The sequence below is a fragment of the Pipistrellus hanaki genome, assembly GCF_964339955.1.
Source record: "Pipistrellus hanaki genome assembly, chromosome: 11".
Lineage (NCBI taxonomy): Eukaryota > Metazoa > Chordata > Mammalia > Chiroptera > Vespertilionidae > Pipistrellus > Pipistrellus hanaki.
Genome location: NC_140513.1, coordinates 19,741,420 through 19,759,866, shown reverse-complemented (window position 1 = coordinate 19,759,866; position 18,447 = coordinate 19,741,420). Strand labels below are relative to the sequence as shown.

At 39.4% G+C, this 18,447-nt stretch overlaps 1 protein-coding gene across 4 annotated transcripts in view; it reads left to right on the top strand.

Annotated features, from left to right (window-relative positions):
* Positions 1–18,447, top strand: part of SLC44A1 (solute carrier family 44 member 1) — a 148,270-nt gene that overhangs the window by 90,787 nt on the left and 39,036 nt on the right. For 3 of the 4 annotated variants that reach the window (XM_084899345.1, XM_084899344.1, XM_084899346.1), the window contains 8 exons: positions 310–449; positions 2,393–2,579; positions 3,862–4,027; positions 4,781–4,937; positions 5,621–5,704; positions 11,761–11,898; positions 14,151–14,387; positions 16,306–16,386. In XM_084899345.1, coding sequence (XP_084755471.1) covers positions 310–449; positions 2,393–2,579; positions 3,862–4,027; positions 4,781–4,937; positions 5,621–5,704; positions 11,761–11,898; positions 14,151–14,387; positions 16,306–16,386 — 1,190 coding nt within the window. Of the gene's footprint in view, positions 1–309; positions 450–2,392; positions 2,580–3,861; positions 4,028–4,780; positions 4,938–5,620; positions 5,705–11,760; positions 11,899–14,150; positions 14,388–16,305; positions 16,708–18,447 lie in introns of those variants that run through there. The other variant, XM_084899343.1, reaches the window with a different exon arrangement.

Below are 18,447 nucleotides of genomic sequence, written 5' to 3'. Positions count from 1 at the left end.
CTAGGTTAGGTTAGGTTATCTATCTATCTCAGCTTCAAAGTTAGTAATCATTACAGTTGAAGGAAGTGTATTCGATGTACTGAAGGATTTGTGAGTGTCTACTATGGAAGGTGCAGTGGAGTAATTGGAGCTCCCCCTAGACTGGCAAAAAAGTTACAGCCATGCACCTCCCAGCCAAGTGGATTGGTGCTGCACTAGTCACATGATGATACATAGGAAGGATCCAGAAAATTGAGGATTTGTCAACACATTTTCGGATGCTAATTATTGCAAAAACAATTTTATTTTTTTTATTTTTTTTGTCTCCAGGTGGCACAGGTGTACTATGGTGGCTATATGCAAAACAAAGGAAGTCTCCCAAAGAATCAATTATTCCTGAGCAGCTTCAGATAGCTGAAGACAATCTTCGGGCCCTCCTCATCTATGCCATTTCAGCTACAGTGTTCACTGTGAGTATGGGTTCTGGTTTATGGTTTTATTTACAGGAGATCATTAACGGAGGAGAAACTTACCTCTAGCTATGGCATGCCTAACCTTGATCTCCATTAGATAAAATCTCTGTCCCACAGCTGGCTTCCCTAATTGATGAGTGCTACTGCACAGACTGCTTTTTAAGAGGATTTTCACCTAGAATATTTACATTATTATTTACTAGTAGAACATATTTCTTATTGTCACAAGATAATGTAGTTACTTTTTTAAACAGCCTTTCTTTTTACTATAAAAAATATGATAAGAGCCGAAACCAGTTTGGCTCAGTGGATAGAGCGTCTGCCTTCGGGCTGAAGGGTCCCGGGTTCGATTCCGGTCAAGGGCATGTACCTTGGTTGTAGGCACATACCCAGTAGGGGGTGTGCAGGAAGCAACTGGTCGATGTTTCTCTCTCATCAATGTTTCTAGCTCTCTATCCCTCTCCCTTCCTCCTCTCTGTAAAAAATCAATTAAAGAAAATAAAAATAAAAAAATATATATATATATTTATAAAAATATATATATTTAATATATTTAATATATATTTAATATATGTATAAGAAATGTCACCTCATCATTTCATTTACTTGTTTACTAATTATTTCCCATTTTTCCTTGTGAACTTTTCTTTTTAACAACATTATTTCAAAAATATAGGTGAGCTTTGCTACTTAGCACCTGTACAATAAAATTACAAATTAACATGGGGTTAAATCATCTATATGCATATCTTTGGTTCATCTCCTTCTCCTCTCTGAAAAAAGAAAAAAGACATCTTCCTCCACTTCTAGGTATAATCCCAAGCTTTTTTTTTTTTTTTTTTTTTTAAGTATTTTTTAATTTTAGGGAGAGAGATAGAAACATCATCGATTGGCTGCCTCCTGCACGCCCTCTACTGTGGATCGAGCCCACAATTCAGGCATATGCCCTAACTGGGAATCGAACTGGTGACCTCTTGGTTCCTGGGTCAATGCTCAACTGCTGAGCCACACTGGCTAGGCCCAAGCTTTATATTGAGCATTAGAAACAAAAATAAATAAATAAAGCCATTGGTGCAAACATATATGTTTGTAATTATAATGCAAATATTTATTAATCATCTTTTACGCTCAATTATCTATACCAGGGCAGGAGGATGGAGTCTGGTGAACAAAGAGTGAATCTGGCATGGTTACATTCTTAAGGAGCTTTTGCCTTAAGTGGGAGATGAGGCCCAGATACCCCCAGTGCTCCTGTGCTCATGGCATGTGGTCCGCTCCTCTCTTTTTCTTTTTCTTTTTCTTTTTCTTTTTCTTTTTTTTTTTGTTTTGTTTTGTTGTTAATCTTCACTCAAGGATATTTCTTTCATTGATTTTTTAGAAAGAATGGAAGGGAGAGGGAGAGACAGACAAACATCGATGTGAGAGAAACACTTCAATTGGTTGCCTCCTGTACATACCCTGAAAAGCACTGTAGATTGAGCCTGCAACCATAGTGCCCTTGACTGGAATCAAACCTGCAACCCTTCAGTCCACAGGCCAATGCTCTAACCACTGAGCAAAACCAGCCAGGGCTGCTTCCCTGTGTTTCAAAGTGACAAGCACAGCACTACTCAAATAAAGGAGGTGTCTCATCCTGTCTAACAAACCACACATTTTGATTGATAATGAGTGGAGAAAGAAAAAGACAAATTCTAGGATTTACTAATAAGAAACTGAGAAGTCTTCTTATTTAGCTTGAAAGGACATTTTCATTATACCGTTGAAAATGGTATGTGCTGCAAGAGAGATACAGACCGATAAAGTATTCCTGGGATTTAGAGAATGAAAATTCTACGATTTAGAATGAAGGTGTTACAGTAAAACTTTCCAACATTGCCCAGTTTCAGTTTTCACTGTTTAACACAGTAACTAACCCCTTTCCCTCTGTTCTCCCCACACAGGTTATCTTGTTCCTGATCATGTTGTTTATGCGCAAACGCATTGCTCTCACCATCGCCTTGTTCCACGTGGCAGGCAAGGTCTTCATTCACTTGCCACTGCTAGTCTTCCAACCCTTTTGGACTTTCTTTGCCTTGGTCCTGTTTTGGGCGTACTGGATCATGACACTTCTTTTTCTTGGCACTACTGGTAAGAAGACATGTTGCTTCTTTCTCTTAGGGATGAATCTGATTCACATTAACGTATTTAAAGCATCGAAGAGATATAAGTCTTCAGATATTGATTAAGTTCTAATAGCCACCAGAACTAGCAGGGGCTATGGTTCTTCAGTAACCCATTTTCTAATCATGAGCTTTATCATCCTAGCCAAGTGGGTGTCAGCCAGATAAGGCCTGAAATTGCATCCTGGTTTGAGACGGTCATGGGTTTGAAATAAACTCCTCTAGTCCCTCAGACCTTTGGATCCATTCCAAGATGAAAGAATGAACGTAGTGTCACTTTGGAATTGCCTTAAAACTCAGAGCCAAAGCTCAACTTGCTTCCTTGGGATTTTCTAGTTTGGAAATGACTAGAATTTAGCTAGAGCTCCTAGTGATGATTCAGTTCATAGACTCTCAGATTTGCTTGTAGCCATGCTTTACATCAAAGGCTACATCTAAATGGAGAAGTATAAGGTTAGTACACTTGTAGGTAATTTCTCTGACTTTTCAGTACATATTCCGTTTTCAATTGAATAGAATATGAATTTCTGTACCTTGCTAAGAATATAGGTCTGTAATTATTAGACAAGTAATAGCTTTGGAAAACAGAACCAATTATATATATATATAGGGGAGGGGCCAAGGGCAGTTGGCCCGCTGACCCCACCCCTGACCAGGGTGAGGGGGCCAATAAGGGACAGGGCCGGCGAGGAGGAGTGGCCACAGGCTATTGGCAGCTGGCCCCACGCCCAATCAGGATGTTGGGGGCCAGTCAGAGGGTGCTGATTGGGGCCCAGATCAGGCTGGTTGGTTGCTACACTGCACATTGCCACCAGTCATTCCAGTCATTCTGGTTGTTCCGGTCATTCTATCATTCCAGTCACTGAGTATATATATATGTGTGTATTGGCATATATTTATATGTGTATCTATCAGATTTAGATAGACATATAGATTTATATATATAGATATAGATATATACACACACATATATATATCTATATATAAATATATAGATATAGATTTAGATATAGATATAGATATATCATGGCTTTGGGGAAAACAAAATGCTTAACTGGGTAATATTTGGCTTCACAACTTTTCAAGTGATAATTATATTTGTCCCTTACTGAAATAGCACTGTGAATATAAGTTTGTGGTTTGAGTGTAAGGATCTGTTCTTGGAAAGTAAATCAATCTCTTAAATTAAGTAGTCATATTTGTGGTTTCAGCTTTATGTGACTCTTCTTTCCTTCCTCGCTTTTTCCCAGGCAGCGCTGTGAAGAATGACCGAGGCTTTGTGGAGTTCAAGGTCTCTGGGCCTCTGCAGTACATGTGGTGGTACCATGTGGTGGGCCTGATTTGGATCAGTGAATTCATTCTGGCCTGTCAGCAGATGACTGTGGCTGGAGCGGTGGTGACATACTATTTTACTAGGTGAGAATTCATACGTGTCCAACAGCTTAAGATCAGCTAAGCAATTGTGCCTGTGCCTGAAGGGAATGGAACTGAAGCTTGTCAGATTGTCATTTCTTTAAGAAGTAATTGGAAGTGAACATGACAAAATGTGATAGTTGATCGTTCTGAGAGGTAGGAAAACGAGAGGTTGCTATTTTATTCTTTGCACTTTTCTAAAACTTTCTAAAAAATGAATCAGAACTGAGGGCTCTGATATAACAGAAATTATATTTAACAGAAGAATGAACCTTGTGGTAGGGCCTTATGTACTTTGGCTTTATATGAAAGTCCATCAAAGGAAAACAAGCTTCTTTAATTTGTTTGGATCAAAGCAATTGTGTGGCTCCCTTTCCTGACTGCAGAACTGAATACCCACTGTAGGCCTATTGTTTCTGTTGTGATGAGGTACCAGGTTCAGGTTGAACATCTTTTTAAGTTCCATTTTCTGATTGTACAATTAACATCATAAGTATTTACTACCAAGAGCTTTCAAAGCACAGTTAAATATAACTTAAAATATTAGAGCTTTAGAAACCCATGAAACTACTGTAGAGAAATGACACATTAATTTTATATGGTACATGTGTTTATATTAGTTATACTATATTACTTTGACATTTTTGTTGTAAACCTCCAATAAGAAAAGTGAACCCGTTTTTCACTCCAAACATTCCTGTTTCCCTCCTGGCCCAGGCTCTGTTTTAATTGTCGTTTTGGTCATTTTAAAAATAGGGACAAGAGGAATTTGCCATTTACACCTATTTTGGCATCAGTGAATCGCCTTGTCCGTTACCACCTTGGTACTGTGGCCAAAGGATCTTTCATCATCACATTAGTCAAGATTCCACGAATGATCCTTATGTACATTCACAGTCAGCTGAAAGGAAAGGTAAGGGGGAGATACGTTTTTGGACTTTCCATGGGCACATTCCAGACCTCACTTCTGCATCCAATGATGTCATATCCAAAGCTGCAATTGTTTTCTTCAGATTCCTGACAAAGTGGAACCCAGCCCTTCCTCCCTCGCCCTCACCCCCCTTGCGCTCCATATGCTCAAGCAAAATCCATCTCCAAAAATGTCCCTTCCTCTGTGTCAATTCAACACCTTCCTCTGTAGGACCTCTTCCCTCTCCTCAACAGTGGAAATAACATGCCTGTGAACATGGCTTAAGCTCATTGACACCTCTTCCAAGAAACCTTCCCTGATTCCTCCCATCTCGCAAATGATGTCTCTCTCTCTTATCCATTCTCATAGCACTAGTACCTATGTCAGATTCTGATTCTAATCTTTTTGTGTATTTAGCATTTTTTTCTCTCCTTCTAGATTGTAAATTCCTTGCTGGTCTTCTATACCTCACTATATCTCATATGCAATAGGTACTAAATAAATGTTGACCTGATTAAAAATAATTCAATCAGTACATTTTAAGGGAAGAGGTGGGTGGGTATGGAAGCTTGGAAACATAGTTTTTGCTTTTAATATTGTTTATTTTTCTAACATTTGGAGTATTCTATATGATGGTGTAATTCTTTGAGTTTTCAACAATTATTTCAACTTTTGCTCCTTTCCAGGAAAATGCCTGTGCTCGATGTGTGTTGAAATCTTGCATTTGTTGCCTTTGGTGTCTTGAAAAGTGCCTCAATTATTTAAATCAGGTAAAATATTTTAAAAATAATTCTAAGATTCACTTTCAAAGATAGGTTTGTCGTTTCTTCTTCCAAGATAAAAGGATTGAGCTTACTTGAAAGGTGTTGGTTTTCTCATGGTGTTGTACATTGTGCCTTGATCAAGTATCTCTATTTCAATCATATTCTTTTTAAAAGTAGCACATGCACTTACCAAAGCTCATTATTAATTAATTGTAGTACATGGATAAAATATTAGGGTTCCTATCTCGGGAAAGACATTTATTTCTTATGTCTTAATTCGTATCCTTTTATCTTTGATTTTTCCTAAGAATTTTTCTATTCTAGCCATGGTTCTTTAATTTAAAAAAACAACAACAAAACTCTGAGTGGGCCAGAGCAAATAAGTCTTTAGGACACACAATGTCAGTTTTCATGGGCCACCAGTTTGCTGCCTCTGCTTTAAAGAATTTAGGGGATAATAATAAAGAAGAGTATTGATATGGAGGAAGAGTAGGCCAGAGTCGTTTTGCAGCACAATAGGAGATTCCTAATCCTAAACCATGCTCCACTGCCACACCGCACAGGGAAATACAGTTAGTTGGCTTCAAAAAAGAGCTTTAGATATTTTCAATGACCCACTTAGTATTTGCAGCATAGGTGTTAGTTTTACAAATAAACAGTGAACTGTGAGCCGCTCTTTGTTTTTGTAGGTGCTTATCTTAATGGGACATGAAGGTGATTATATATCTAATCTAACAGGTAGGATTCACTTTATGTAGAGAGATTGTTACAACCAGGATCTGTTTCTCTTGGACATCGGATTGCGCAGGCCTTGGTTTATCTGGCACTGTGTGAAGGTAGTACATTTCACACTGGAGAGCATCTGCTCTGGCTGATAAGCTCTTCGGATTATAAAGCTGTTCTCTATAGGTATGAGTGGAAGTTAAAAATATTTTTTTGCGCACCACTAGCTGATACTATAGTAAGCACTTTATGTATATTACCACTTTCCATAACTCCATAAGGAAGGCTCATTTCCCCTGGTTTTTTTTTATGACAAAATTGAGACTGGGCATCTCATGACAAATAATCGCATAAGCTAGAGGTGGAGGAAGTTTTCAAATCTAAGTTCACCCAGCTCTTCCCTTAATTTTTACACTGCCTCTTGTATAAATATACACACGTTTTGTGCAACATAAAGAACACTAAGTTATAGTTTATTATAGAGAATAAGTAAACATCTCAAATTTTCATGAATCGTGCTGTAAGCTAAGACAAGTGGTTTTAAAGCCAACCTCTTTTAACTAATACTTGCAACATCAGCTTAATTCTGATGACCCCTAAAAAGTATAAAAACTTACAACCAAACTGAATGAAATCTATGGTTTAAGTTTGATTTTGTGCCCCTTTCACCCCTCACTCGAAATAAGAAAGGGATCATTGTAATTGCCTTTTCCCTTATTTCATTGATAATGATCCGTACATAGAGGAGTACACATCCTATTTACTTTTTCCTGCCATTGCTGACTAGCTTGCCCTTATCACGTGAGTTACTATGTAAGATTTTAAACTTTTAAGAGAATTTCTAGATAATTAAGTGAAGAAAGGAAAGAAGGTGTGAGACTGTGGAAGCTGAGCTCTGGGACAGATGGCCACACAGGTCTGAGCTACCTGCATGGTGACCTCTGACCTTTCATATTCCTTCCACATGGTCACTGCTTTCACTATATCATGTCACACAGAAATGTGACCAATGACCACGTGGGCTAGTAGGCATCCTTGTATCTCATTTTTTTAAAAATATATTTTATCAATTTTTTACAGAGAGGAAGGGAGAGGGACAGAGAGTTAGAAACATCGATGAGAGAGAAACATCCATCAGCTGCCTCCTGCACACCCCCCACTGGGGATGTGCCTGCAACCAAGGTACATGCCCTTGACCAGAACCGAACCTGAGAACTTTCAGTCAGTAGGCCGAAGCTCTGTCCACTGAGCCAAACTGGTTTCGGAAGTAGGCATCCTTGTAAAAAGATCCCTGGAGGGTGACCAACTTTTGGCTTGCGCTGGGAGTTCGTTAGTTGGAGGCCACTGTCCTGCCTGAGCTGAGGTTGGGCAGGAGCGAAATGTTAATCAGTGATGCCCCTCTGGGAGGGTTAGCCCAGATCAGGAAGGCTATCAGGGGAAGCTGCAAGGACTCTGGATTTCTTGAGAGCCGTCACACGAATCCCTTTAGACTAAGAAGTACAGAAGCGGAGGGAAATGCTATTGACCTGCTGTGATCCGTAGCACATTTTTCTTCCTGAAGAGATCATCTCGACTTGTGTGGATCACATGCAGCTCATCTAACTGCCTCCGGTGTAGGAGGAAACTCGTAAAACACCCCCTCAGTTTTCAGTTAGGTTGCACGCACAGATCTACAGGAATATTTCCAGGAAATGTCTATGAGCCCATCCAACCCTGGAATTGAGAAGTAAAGAAATGAAATCACTGCCTCCTTCCATGTCTACAAATAAAAGGCCTTCTGCTCGGAATAAAAGTAGATGGGATGGGTGGGGCAGCGTCCAGAGAGAAGAAAGAAGAAGCAGAGGTGGAATAATAATAGTTCTCAAGTAAAGTGACTCTCCGGAACACTAATGAGGGCAACGAGAAAGCTTTTATAGTTTACGTTGGAGGTGTTGGGCCTGCTCCTGGAGGCAGCTGGTCGGTGATGATAGGGGAGAAATTGCAGGTGGTGGCTTCTCTCTTGCTTTTGTCTCCTTTCAAGGAAAGCCGCGCTCTGACTGCAGCAGGGAGAACCGCATAATTAAGAGAGTTGTCTGACCTTGAGGGGGTAGGATTTAAGACATTACGGAGTTGGTTTAAATGGATTGTTCAGTGACCTTGATTCTTGACATTATAATGCTTTTTATACTTCAGAAAGCATCATCTATATATTTAATACGACATAGGGGATTTTCCTCCAAAAAACCATTAAATACAATTGACCTCACATATCTGTGTGTCCCATATCCAAAGGTTTCACATCTGCATATTTAACCAGCCATGGATGGAAAACATGGGGGGGAAGGGTGCTATGGTGTTGCTGACCTGTACTATGTGGTTAGTCCTGTGATGGCTGCATCTGTACTGAACATGTGCAGTCTTTTTCTCTCCTTGTCATTATTTCCTAAACAATACAGTAAAACAACTCTTTGCATAGTATTTACATTGTATTAGATATTATAAGAAATCTAGAGATGATTTAAAGTATATAGGAGGATGTGTGCATAGGTTATATGCAAATACTAAGGGACTTGAGCCTGGTCGGAATTTGGTGTCATGAGGCGTCCTGGAACCAAAACCCCTGCGGATACCGAGGGACGACTGTAACTGGTTCATTGGTCTCTTCCTCTTGTCTTACAATAAGGGGATTAAACATTTTTGGTGTCGTGGGCCATATAGTCCCTCACAGTTGTTCAGTTCTGCCATGGTAGCATGAAAACAGCCATATTCAACATGTGAACAAATGAGCATGGCTATGTTTCAATAAAACTTTATTTACAAAGTAGGCAGCAGGCAAAAATTGGCCCATGCACAATCGTTAGAGGACCCTTGCTTTAGAATAAATTGCTAAGTGGGTGTGCTTTTTTAGGAAGGACATAGGGAACTGGTGAGAACTGAGAGCTAGTTTGGGTTTTTTTGAGAATTGTTCAGACGAAAGCAGTTCTCCATGGTTTTTCAGCAGAGTTACTATTGCACGGGATCAAACATATGGTTATTTTGATGTCATGGAGGCATTTAGCAGAATGCTTCAAAGGGAGCTTTGTAAAAATGAAGAAATGTGGGCCCCTGCAGTTAGGTAGTTAACTCTTTGGTGCCTGCAGTCTCTTAACTGATAAGAAAAACAGTGAGATAACAATAGAAGAGAGTAAGCAGCAAATGGATGCTAAGAAAAACTTAACGAAATGATTTCTTTAACATACTGTATATATTAGCTTTTGAGATAAAATGACCTGCAAACATAATATTGTCATATATTCTGAGAAGCAATTACCCCATTCTGTGTAATGGAATTTCATATGTTAAAATCATACTGTGTTTCTCAAAAAAGCAGGTAATTTCCTACTGCTCCATTTCTGAAAAAAGTGTCTGAACCTCAAGTAGCCTCTACACTGTCCAGTACTTCTTCCTTGGCCCTCAAATGCTCTGCATTTTTAATCAGTGAATTTAATCATATAATGGCAAATTAAATTTTTGATGAGTCAAACCTCATCTCCATACCATGTTCCTACTAACTAACAAGCATTCAGTTGGAACATTCAGAAATTAAAGACTGTCTTTCTCTAGCTCAGTGTTGAAACTTTATAGACAGCACTGTGTAGAGTAGGCATGTCAAACTCAAAAGGCTAACATGGGCCAAATAAACGAGGCATGTGGCCCAGGGGCCGCAAGTTTGACATGCTTAGTGTAGAATCAGCCCTTCCTTCCTGCCCAGCCAACTCCTGGCCACTGGAAGATTTGGGACCCACCAGTGATTTCTTGAGTTGGCACTAAACCAACAATTCCTCAGACCAAACATTTTTGTCACAAAATTCATAGACTTTCCTAAGGCTCAGACATATTTGACATTCTAGTACTTATTCACATTTCCCAGAAAATGTCAATGCTCTTCTCAAATGTAATGTAAAAGAGAAGGGAGGAAATCATTCTGTGACTAGTGGGTCACAGAGGACACGGGGCAGCAGATGCTGGTATAATTGAATAAAAGTATGTCATCTGGGACTCAGTGCTACAAGGGACAGAAAGCCAGCTCAGTCTGACCTAAAAAAGAGAGAGAGAGTGAGAAAGGGGGAGGGAGTGGCAGGAGAGGGTAGAGATTCTTAACAATGTATGAGCTTCTGCAACGGAAAAGCCCAGAAATCTGGCTAGTTCCTAATGATGTCAAAAATTGTCACCAAGTGCAGGGATCTGATTTCTCTCTGCTCTGACTTGCGTGGTGTTCGCCTCACCCTAAGTTTCACACTGTGACCTCCAGCAGCTCTAGGCTCTTTTCATTATGTTGGCAAAACATCCATGGCAGCCCTAACCGGTTTGGCTCAGTGGATGGAGCGTCGGCCTGCGGACTGGAGGGTCCCAGGTTCGATTCCGGTCAAGGGTATGTACCTTGGTTGCAGGCACATCCCCACTGGGAGGTGTGCAGGAGGCGGCTGATCAATGTTTCTCTCTCATCGATGTTTCCAACTCTCTATCGTCCCTTCCTCTCTGTAAAAAAAATCAATGAAATATATATATTTTTAAAAATCCATGGCAATTCGTACCCTCAGAGCTCCTCATCCAGGAAAAGGAGAGAGCTGCTCTGTCAGGGTCACCTATGGATGAAGAAGGAAACTTCTTTTTCCCAGAAGCCACAGGGGAGTGTCCTTTACATCCAGGGGCCCTGGTTCATTTATATGCCAGTTTCTGAACCCATCCTTGCCCATCGCCACCACTGAAGGTAGTGTCAGTTCCACTCAGATGTTAAGACAGTGGGGAAGGGCTGTTCCCTCAAATGAGAGTTCAGACCCCACTTCCAGATTGGATGGGGTATAAAATAGTGGGCAGCAAACCACGATCACTACAAGAGCTGTGAGAAGTGACAGCTGAGAAGAAAGCATCGAGGAGGAGGTGGTAGGCACTCCAGATTAAACAGCACCGCAATCTGAGGCCTTGACAATTTGTGTAGCTTCCACAACATCACTGAAATGGTACTAATGCATCATGGGTAATTCCCAGTGACAGACCTGAGGCATCTAGGCAAGGTTAAATTCTGTTTGATTTTCTCAGACAAGGGAGAAGTTCCTGGACATGGGAAAGGTAGTCTGTGTTTTCATAAATATCAGTGTTTTCAAAGGCCCAAAACTAAATCTACTGAAAAGTTCTTTTTACCATATCAGACTTTTTTTTTTTTAATATCTCATATTTTCTTGTGCTTCAGAATCTTACTCTTGTACCTCACCAAAGCCGTGGGTTTAATAGTGAAATATTGTGACAAGCTATGTTTAATTACATCTTAACAAAGTAGGGTTATATTTATTGATGAGAATATTGTTTTTGCCTCTGCCCAGAATGCATACACAGCCACCGCTATCAACAGCACCAACTTCTGCACCTCAGCAAAGGATGCCTTTGTCATTCTCGTGGAGAATGCTTTGCGAGTGGCTGCCATCAACACAGTCGGGGATTTCATGTTATTCCTAGGCAAGGTAAGAGCAAGTATATTACCTGAGATGTACAGTTAATTTTCTAATTTCAAAAAACATCTGGCCCACCAAAAAAAAAAAAAAAAAAATTGAAAGTAACAATATATAGCAAGCATGCATAAATTCCTTAATATGTGCTAGGCAGCTTTCTAAGTATTTTATATATGTATTGTGCTCATTTGATCCTCACAATAGATTTGTAAAGGAAGATCCATTGTGATTATCATTTTATAGGTGGGAAAACTGAGGCCCGGGGTGATTAAGTGTAACTTGTCTATGTTTTTCCTTACATGTTTTGAAGTAGTATTAAGTAACAGTCTGTGTAGTGGTTAGGGTTACTGCATCTGGAGCTTGACTGCCTGGATTTAAATCCTGCCTCTTGCCAAAACCGGTTTGGCTCAGTAGATAGAGTGTCGGCCTGCAGACTGAAAGGTCCTGGGTTCAATTCCAGTCAAGGGCATGTGCCTTGGTTGCGGGCACATCCCCGGTAGGGGGTGTGCAAGAGGCAGCTGGTCGATGTTTCTCTCTCATCGACGTTTCTTACTCTCTCTCTCTCCCTTTCTCTCTGTTAAAAATCAATAAAAAATATATTTTTTAAAAAAAGAAGAAGAGTTGGCCACAAAGATGGAGCGTGTGTGTGTGTGTGTGTGTGTGTGTGTGTGTGTGTGTGTGTGTTTTGGGGGATTGTTTTACAAATCTTGGACAGACCCAGATTTGCTCCCTAAAGTCATCTGATAGAAGGATCACTTTACAGCTTGACCAGTATGTTACCCAATGCATTATAACTCCCGGTTAAGTTCATGGTGAATGAGAGACACTTTGTTGTTGATAAATAGTAAAGAAGAGATAAAAGAAGAATTCTTAATCTGACTGTCCTCAGTACTAGACAAAGGAAGGCTGAGGTAGTTCTGGAGGACTCTTCCTTTGTTGTTTAAGGCTTGATGCGAAGGCGGATAAAGGGCAAGAGTCTGAGATTCAAAATAACCTATTCCTGCTTTGTATCAGTATCCACATATTTTCAGAGTTTTTACCTAGAAAGAGCCCTGAAGTTGGCATCGTAAGACCATTATTTGAGTGGTATCTGTTGACCTTGGGTAGGTTGGCTAGCATGCTTCCCAGTCTATAATATGAGATAATAATGTTTTCCATCAACCATTCATAGGGTTAATGAACAACTGAGCCCTAACTGGTTTGACTCAGTGGATAAAGCGTCAGCCTTCAGACTCAAGGGTCCCTCCCAGGTTCAATTCTGGTCAAGGGCATGTACCTTAGTTGAGGGCACATATCCAGTAGGAGGTGTGCAGGAGGCAGCTGATCGATGTTTCTCTCTCATCGACGTTTCTAACTCTGTCCCTCTCCCTTCCTCTCTGTAAAAAATCAATAAGATATATTGATATATTTTTAAAAAACACAACTAAAATAAAATGTAAAGTGTTGACTATGAGGTAGTGAGGCATCAGAGTAGGTGGTTCTTGACAAGAATCAAATTGGTTATTTCCTTTATTCTCATGCATGTTTTTAGCAACCCTTTTCTCACAGATAGTCCAAATTTAAACTTCATCGCAAATTATATTAAATTTGCCCCATATTCTATTTGAAATAATGAAAAGACTCTTAGTGATGTTTATTACAGGATTATTTATATCTGAAAACAATATACGTGTCCAACTGTAGGAGAATGGTTAAATAAATGTTATTTTGTTGTTGTTAAATAAATTTTAAGTCACCCATAAAATGAAATTATGTAGCTGAATAAGTATTTATGAAACATTTATAATGCTACTATAAATATTAAGGAAGAGTTTTTAATGATTTGTTTATACAGTACTACTTCATAAATGTAAAAATGCTTAGGAAAAAATCTGTAGCAGTACCCTGAAATGTTGGTAATTTTCTTTTTCTGAGTGCTAAGAACATGCATAATTTTTCCCCCTAAAAAAGGCGTACATTGATCTCAAGAATTGCCACAGGTGCCAAATAAGGAAAGCTTTAGAAAACAAGCATGACGTTTGGAAAACTTGATTATTTTTAATGTCAACAAGGATGATTGTTTTAAATTTGTATTATGTGATCTACATGTATAACTCTGTGTGTATGTGGTACCTATGGGTTATACTTTCTAAATTTGGGATGGAAAGGACTCATGCTGACCATCAGATATAAGTGGCAGAGAAACTTTTGCATCTGCCAACGATGAAGAAATAGTGGTTTCTACTGCAGGGTGTTACATGTGGTCTTTGTTCTCTCTGCCTCAGGTGCTGATAGTCTGCAGCACGGGCTTGGCTGGGATTATGCTGCTCAACTACCAGCAAGATTACACAGTCTGGGTGCTGCCTCTCATCATCGTCTGCCTCTTTGCTTTCCTAGTCGCTCATTGCTTCCTGTCCATTTATGAAATGGTAGTGGATGTGTTATTCTTGTGTTTTGCCATTGATACAAAATACAATGATGGGAGTCCTGGCAGAGAATTCTATATGGATAAAGTACTGATGGTAAGTACTTCGAATGCCCTCTACTGCTTTAGGGATGAAAAGACTGATAAAGTTAAACCCGGAACACTGGCGAATGAGGTTGGTCTTGGAGGAGGCACGGAACAAGACCCTCTTGGCATGGATGAGACCATTTAAAATCCACTTAGCTAGAGCAATACCCATGAACAGGCCTGAGCTCACACTATTCCATTCTGCTGCCCCGCTCTCTGCAGTGAGACAGACTTGAATTGACTTTTAAACCTGACTTTTAGCCCTGGAATTAGAATTAAAACATTGAACCATTGATAGTCATAAGTGCACTTTCCTGTGGGGTGGAGCTCAAAGACAAAACGTTTTAGTTCCCAGGTGGAAGTTAGTAACTCCCGGAATTTTCTCTACCTACCACTTTCCTAAGTATTATTGCTGTCTACACCATTAAAAATCATTATCCTAAGTATGCCAGGCCAAATGAAAGGCATTTTGTAATGAATATAGATGAACAGACCCATGACTGGTAGATTGTCTTGTTTTATATTATTCGAAATCTGAACCTTTTCACAGGTACATTCAGATTCTTTATAGATGTATAGCCTCTGCAGCTTCCCTATGTTAGAACCTCATTGAAACCTTTTTTTAAATTTAGAAATTATGTTAAATGGTTTAAATACTAGATACTACAAAATTAAAGGTGCTTTTACTTTTTTTTTTTTTTTTCACCTGAGAATATATTTATTGATGTTTAGAGAGAAAAAAGATGAGAGAGAAACATCCATTGGTTGCCTCCACCCACCCCCAACTGGGGATCGAACCCACATTCTAGGCATGTGCCCTGACCAGGAATCAAACCCACAACCTTTTGGTGTATGGAACAACACCCAACGAACTGAGCCATCTGGCCAGGGCTTTAAAGATGGTTTTTAATAATACCACCTTACTATTAAATTATAAAATATTCCTATCTTAAGAGTGGATAATATTAAAGACTATCTCAATATTAGATCTTGAAAATAACTAGTCATCTTCCAGGAGAATGAATTTAAATTAAATTTATTCATTTAAAATAAATTGTTAATAAATAAACTAGATTTTTTTTTTTAATTGCAAGATTATCAAATGAGTTAACTCACCTATTTGGTACTGAGTATCTCTTTTACCGAGCGCATGATCAACTAAATTTTGGACATTTTCAAAGTGGAATTTGGCCCATGATCATTGCATCTCTTTTGTCATTATATTGTAGCATCTAGGAGGAGCGCTTATTTTTTGTTTTTCAGCCACTGATCAAAGCAGAGCAAAAAATCCAGTTTTTCTCCTTTTAGTTTTCTCTGAAAGATTGAGGAGGGTATTAGGAAGTGCTTTGACAGGAGAGGAGCGTTTTTTTGGGGCGCCAATCCCATCTCAGATACTCTGACCAAGGGTGCTAGTGGTTGCCCCGTTTTCCTGTTTCATGGAGTAAGCCAAGTCCAGGTAGACTTTTCTTAAAGTAGCTGACTTATGATTTGGTAAAAACAGTATTCTGTGCTTACAGTATCAGTGCTTTCCTTTACCTTCTAGGCTTGTTTTAAAGAGGAGGCTTATCGAGTAAAAGGTTTCTGCTATTCCATTTAACCATGATAGGGAAAAAGTAAAACAACATGTAAAACAAATTCTCCACATGGGAAAATAGTTTTGTTTTTAAGTTAAGTATCTTCTCTTTGGGCTAGAACCAACATTACCTCTCCTAAGTGAGCTTGTCACAGTGAATGGATGGAAACACACGTTACCTACCAACAGACTGCAGTTCATCCTCACACACTCAGCCACTCTTGTGTCTGCTGCTATTATTGATGGCTATTGTTTTAGGGTCTCCCTTGACCCGTAAGTACTGAGTCGAAAATGTGAATGTTCTTCAGAATGCGAAAGGACCTAAGAGTTTCGCCATTCGGTCCCTGTTTTGCAGGAGTTTGTGGAAAACAGTAGGAAAGCAATGAAGGAAGCTGGTAAGGGGGGCGCTGCCGACGCCAGAGAGCTGAAACCGATGGTAGGTGCTGAGGAGGAGGTGGCCGCCCTCCCCGAGTTTCACTTTCACTTCCTCTCCCTCTCTGTCTTCACCGACTGCGCCTCCTCGGGGGAAGCCTTTGCTGTCTGCATCACCCAGGACGTGCTGCTCTTTCTGTTTGTGTGTCTACCCATCACTTGGATGGCAGAATTCTTGTCCCGCCTGAGACCGCCTTCTGGAAAAGTAAGCTGAAAGGAACACAGCATTGTCACAAGGAAGAGCGGTCATGGCAGGGGAGGGCCTAGTCTCGTCCCTAAGGTGAAATTGCTGTTTCCATTTTTTTTTTTTTTTTTTTAAATTTTCTTTGTAACTGTCAGTGGCTAGTTTCCATTGGACTGAACATTTGGTGGTGCACTCAAATGGACAGTTCGAGTTTTGTCATTCTGGAAGGTGATAAGAGCAGTTCCTTTCAGCTTGCTAAAATCCATACTCTCCATTTTTTTTTTTTTTTTAATATTAGTTTGTTTATGTGTCTGCCTTTTCCCCTTGGCTGACTTTTTTCTTCTGTTGCCTGGATTATACTTTTCTTTGTTTCTAAAGCTATTTTTCAGTAGCAAACAAGTCTCTTTTCATCAACACCCACATTTTCTACCCAATAAGACAACCTGGTCTTCTCCAACTTCAGCTCAATTGTGAGAAGGATAAGTTACCTCTGGTCAGTGATACAGACATTCTACTGTCATTTGGGGGTCGGGGGACAGAATGGGGGAAGGCACCTTAAAGTTAATCATTGTAAGGAGACTCCTAAGCTGAAAGATGTTCTCACCACTGCATAACAACAGATGTCTCTTAGCATATATTGGTCTAATTACTACGTGTTTTACAAATGTGTTGTTCTTAAATAGCATGTTTATTTTAAATATTATATAATTGCCTTAAGCAACTAATTTTAAATAAGCTGCCTTCTAATTGCATATAGTGTCCAAAACTGTGAGGTAAAGTCTCTCTTTTCTTCTTTATACTTTAATAAATGGGTTGATTCATAGTTTTCCAATGTAAGAACTATATAATATAAAACAAGCCCATTTAAGAATGTAAAAGTAAAAAAGGAAATAGGTTCATTTAAGAGGAGTGGAGGAAGATTTTATATATATATAAAATAATCACATATTCAATCTAAATAAAAGTCTTAGCAGAATATCTAGATATAAACACTTTTCTCTGAACCCCTTCCAATACCTATTTTGATATGTTCTTAATAGCGTTGATGATTATGAAGCAAAATTTCAATGTTTAGATTCCCAAGGCACAGATCACTCTGATCATAAGTAAAAGAATGTAGCTAGTGGTTATATAGCTCTTACTTTAAAGTGTGCATTAGCCAGAACTAGATTGAATGGGCAAGAGATGCCAGTCAGCAATCCCGCCAGTCAGGTGCCTTGCCTCCCTACCCCTCTCTCTGTACCACTCTTACTTCACGCAGGCCGAGGGGGAGGGCAGTGAAGATTGAGCCAGCCCTATGGTGGCATGGAAAAGTGAGGAAGATTTCTTTTCCACCACTGCTTGCTTGTCCTAATTACTCAGGAAATAAGGTTCCAAGCTTAAGACTTTAAAAGGTGTAGAAAATCTTAAAATGTAAACCATCCTTTCCCCCTCTCCCCCCTCAGTCTTCCCAGTGGTTGAAGTTTCCATTCAATTATTGTGCAGTGATAAGCATTTAAAGAAAGGGAGAAATATTTGGAGGTTTGGGACTAGCTAGATTGACCATGTAATTGATTGGCATGTAGTATTGTATTCTTGAGGGAAAGATAGAATGGCTGTGGTAGACCAGAATGCAAGTTTACCTAAACCCCTTATTCATAATTAATAATACTAGGTTATGTGGCATTCTACCAGAAGCCAAAAAATGAGAAATGTTTTCCTATAATTGCTTTCAGTTTTAAATTAATGACACTTAACTCAAACAGTGCATTCAAATCTTCATTCAAGTTTTGCTTTTATTTTGTTGTTGTTCATAAGTTCATTGCTTGCAATTAATGGCAAGTCCCCAAATACCTCTTTTTACGTGCATTGTTTTTCTGTCGCTTTAGACTTTGTAGTATT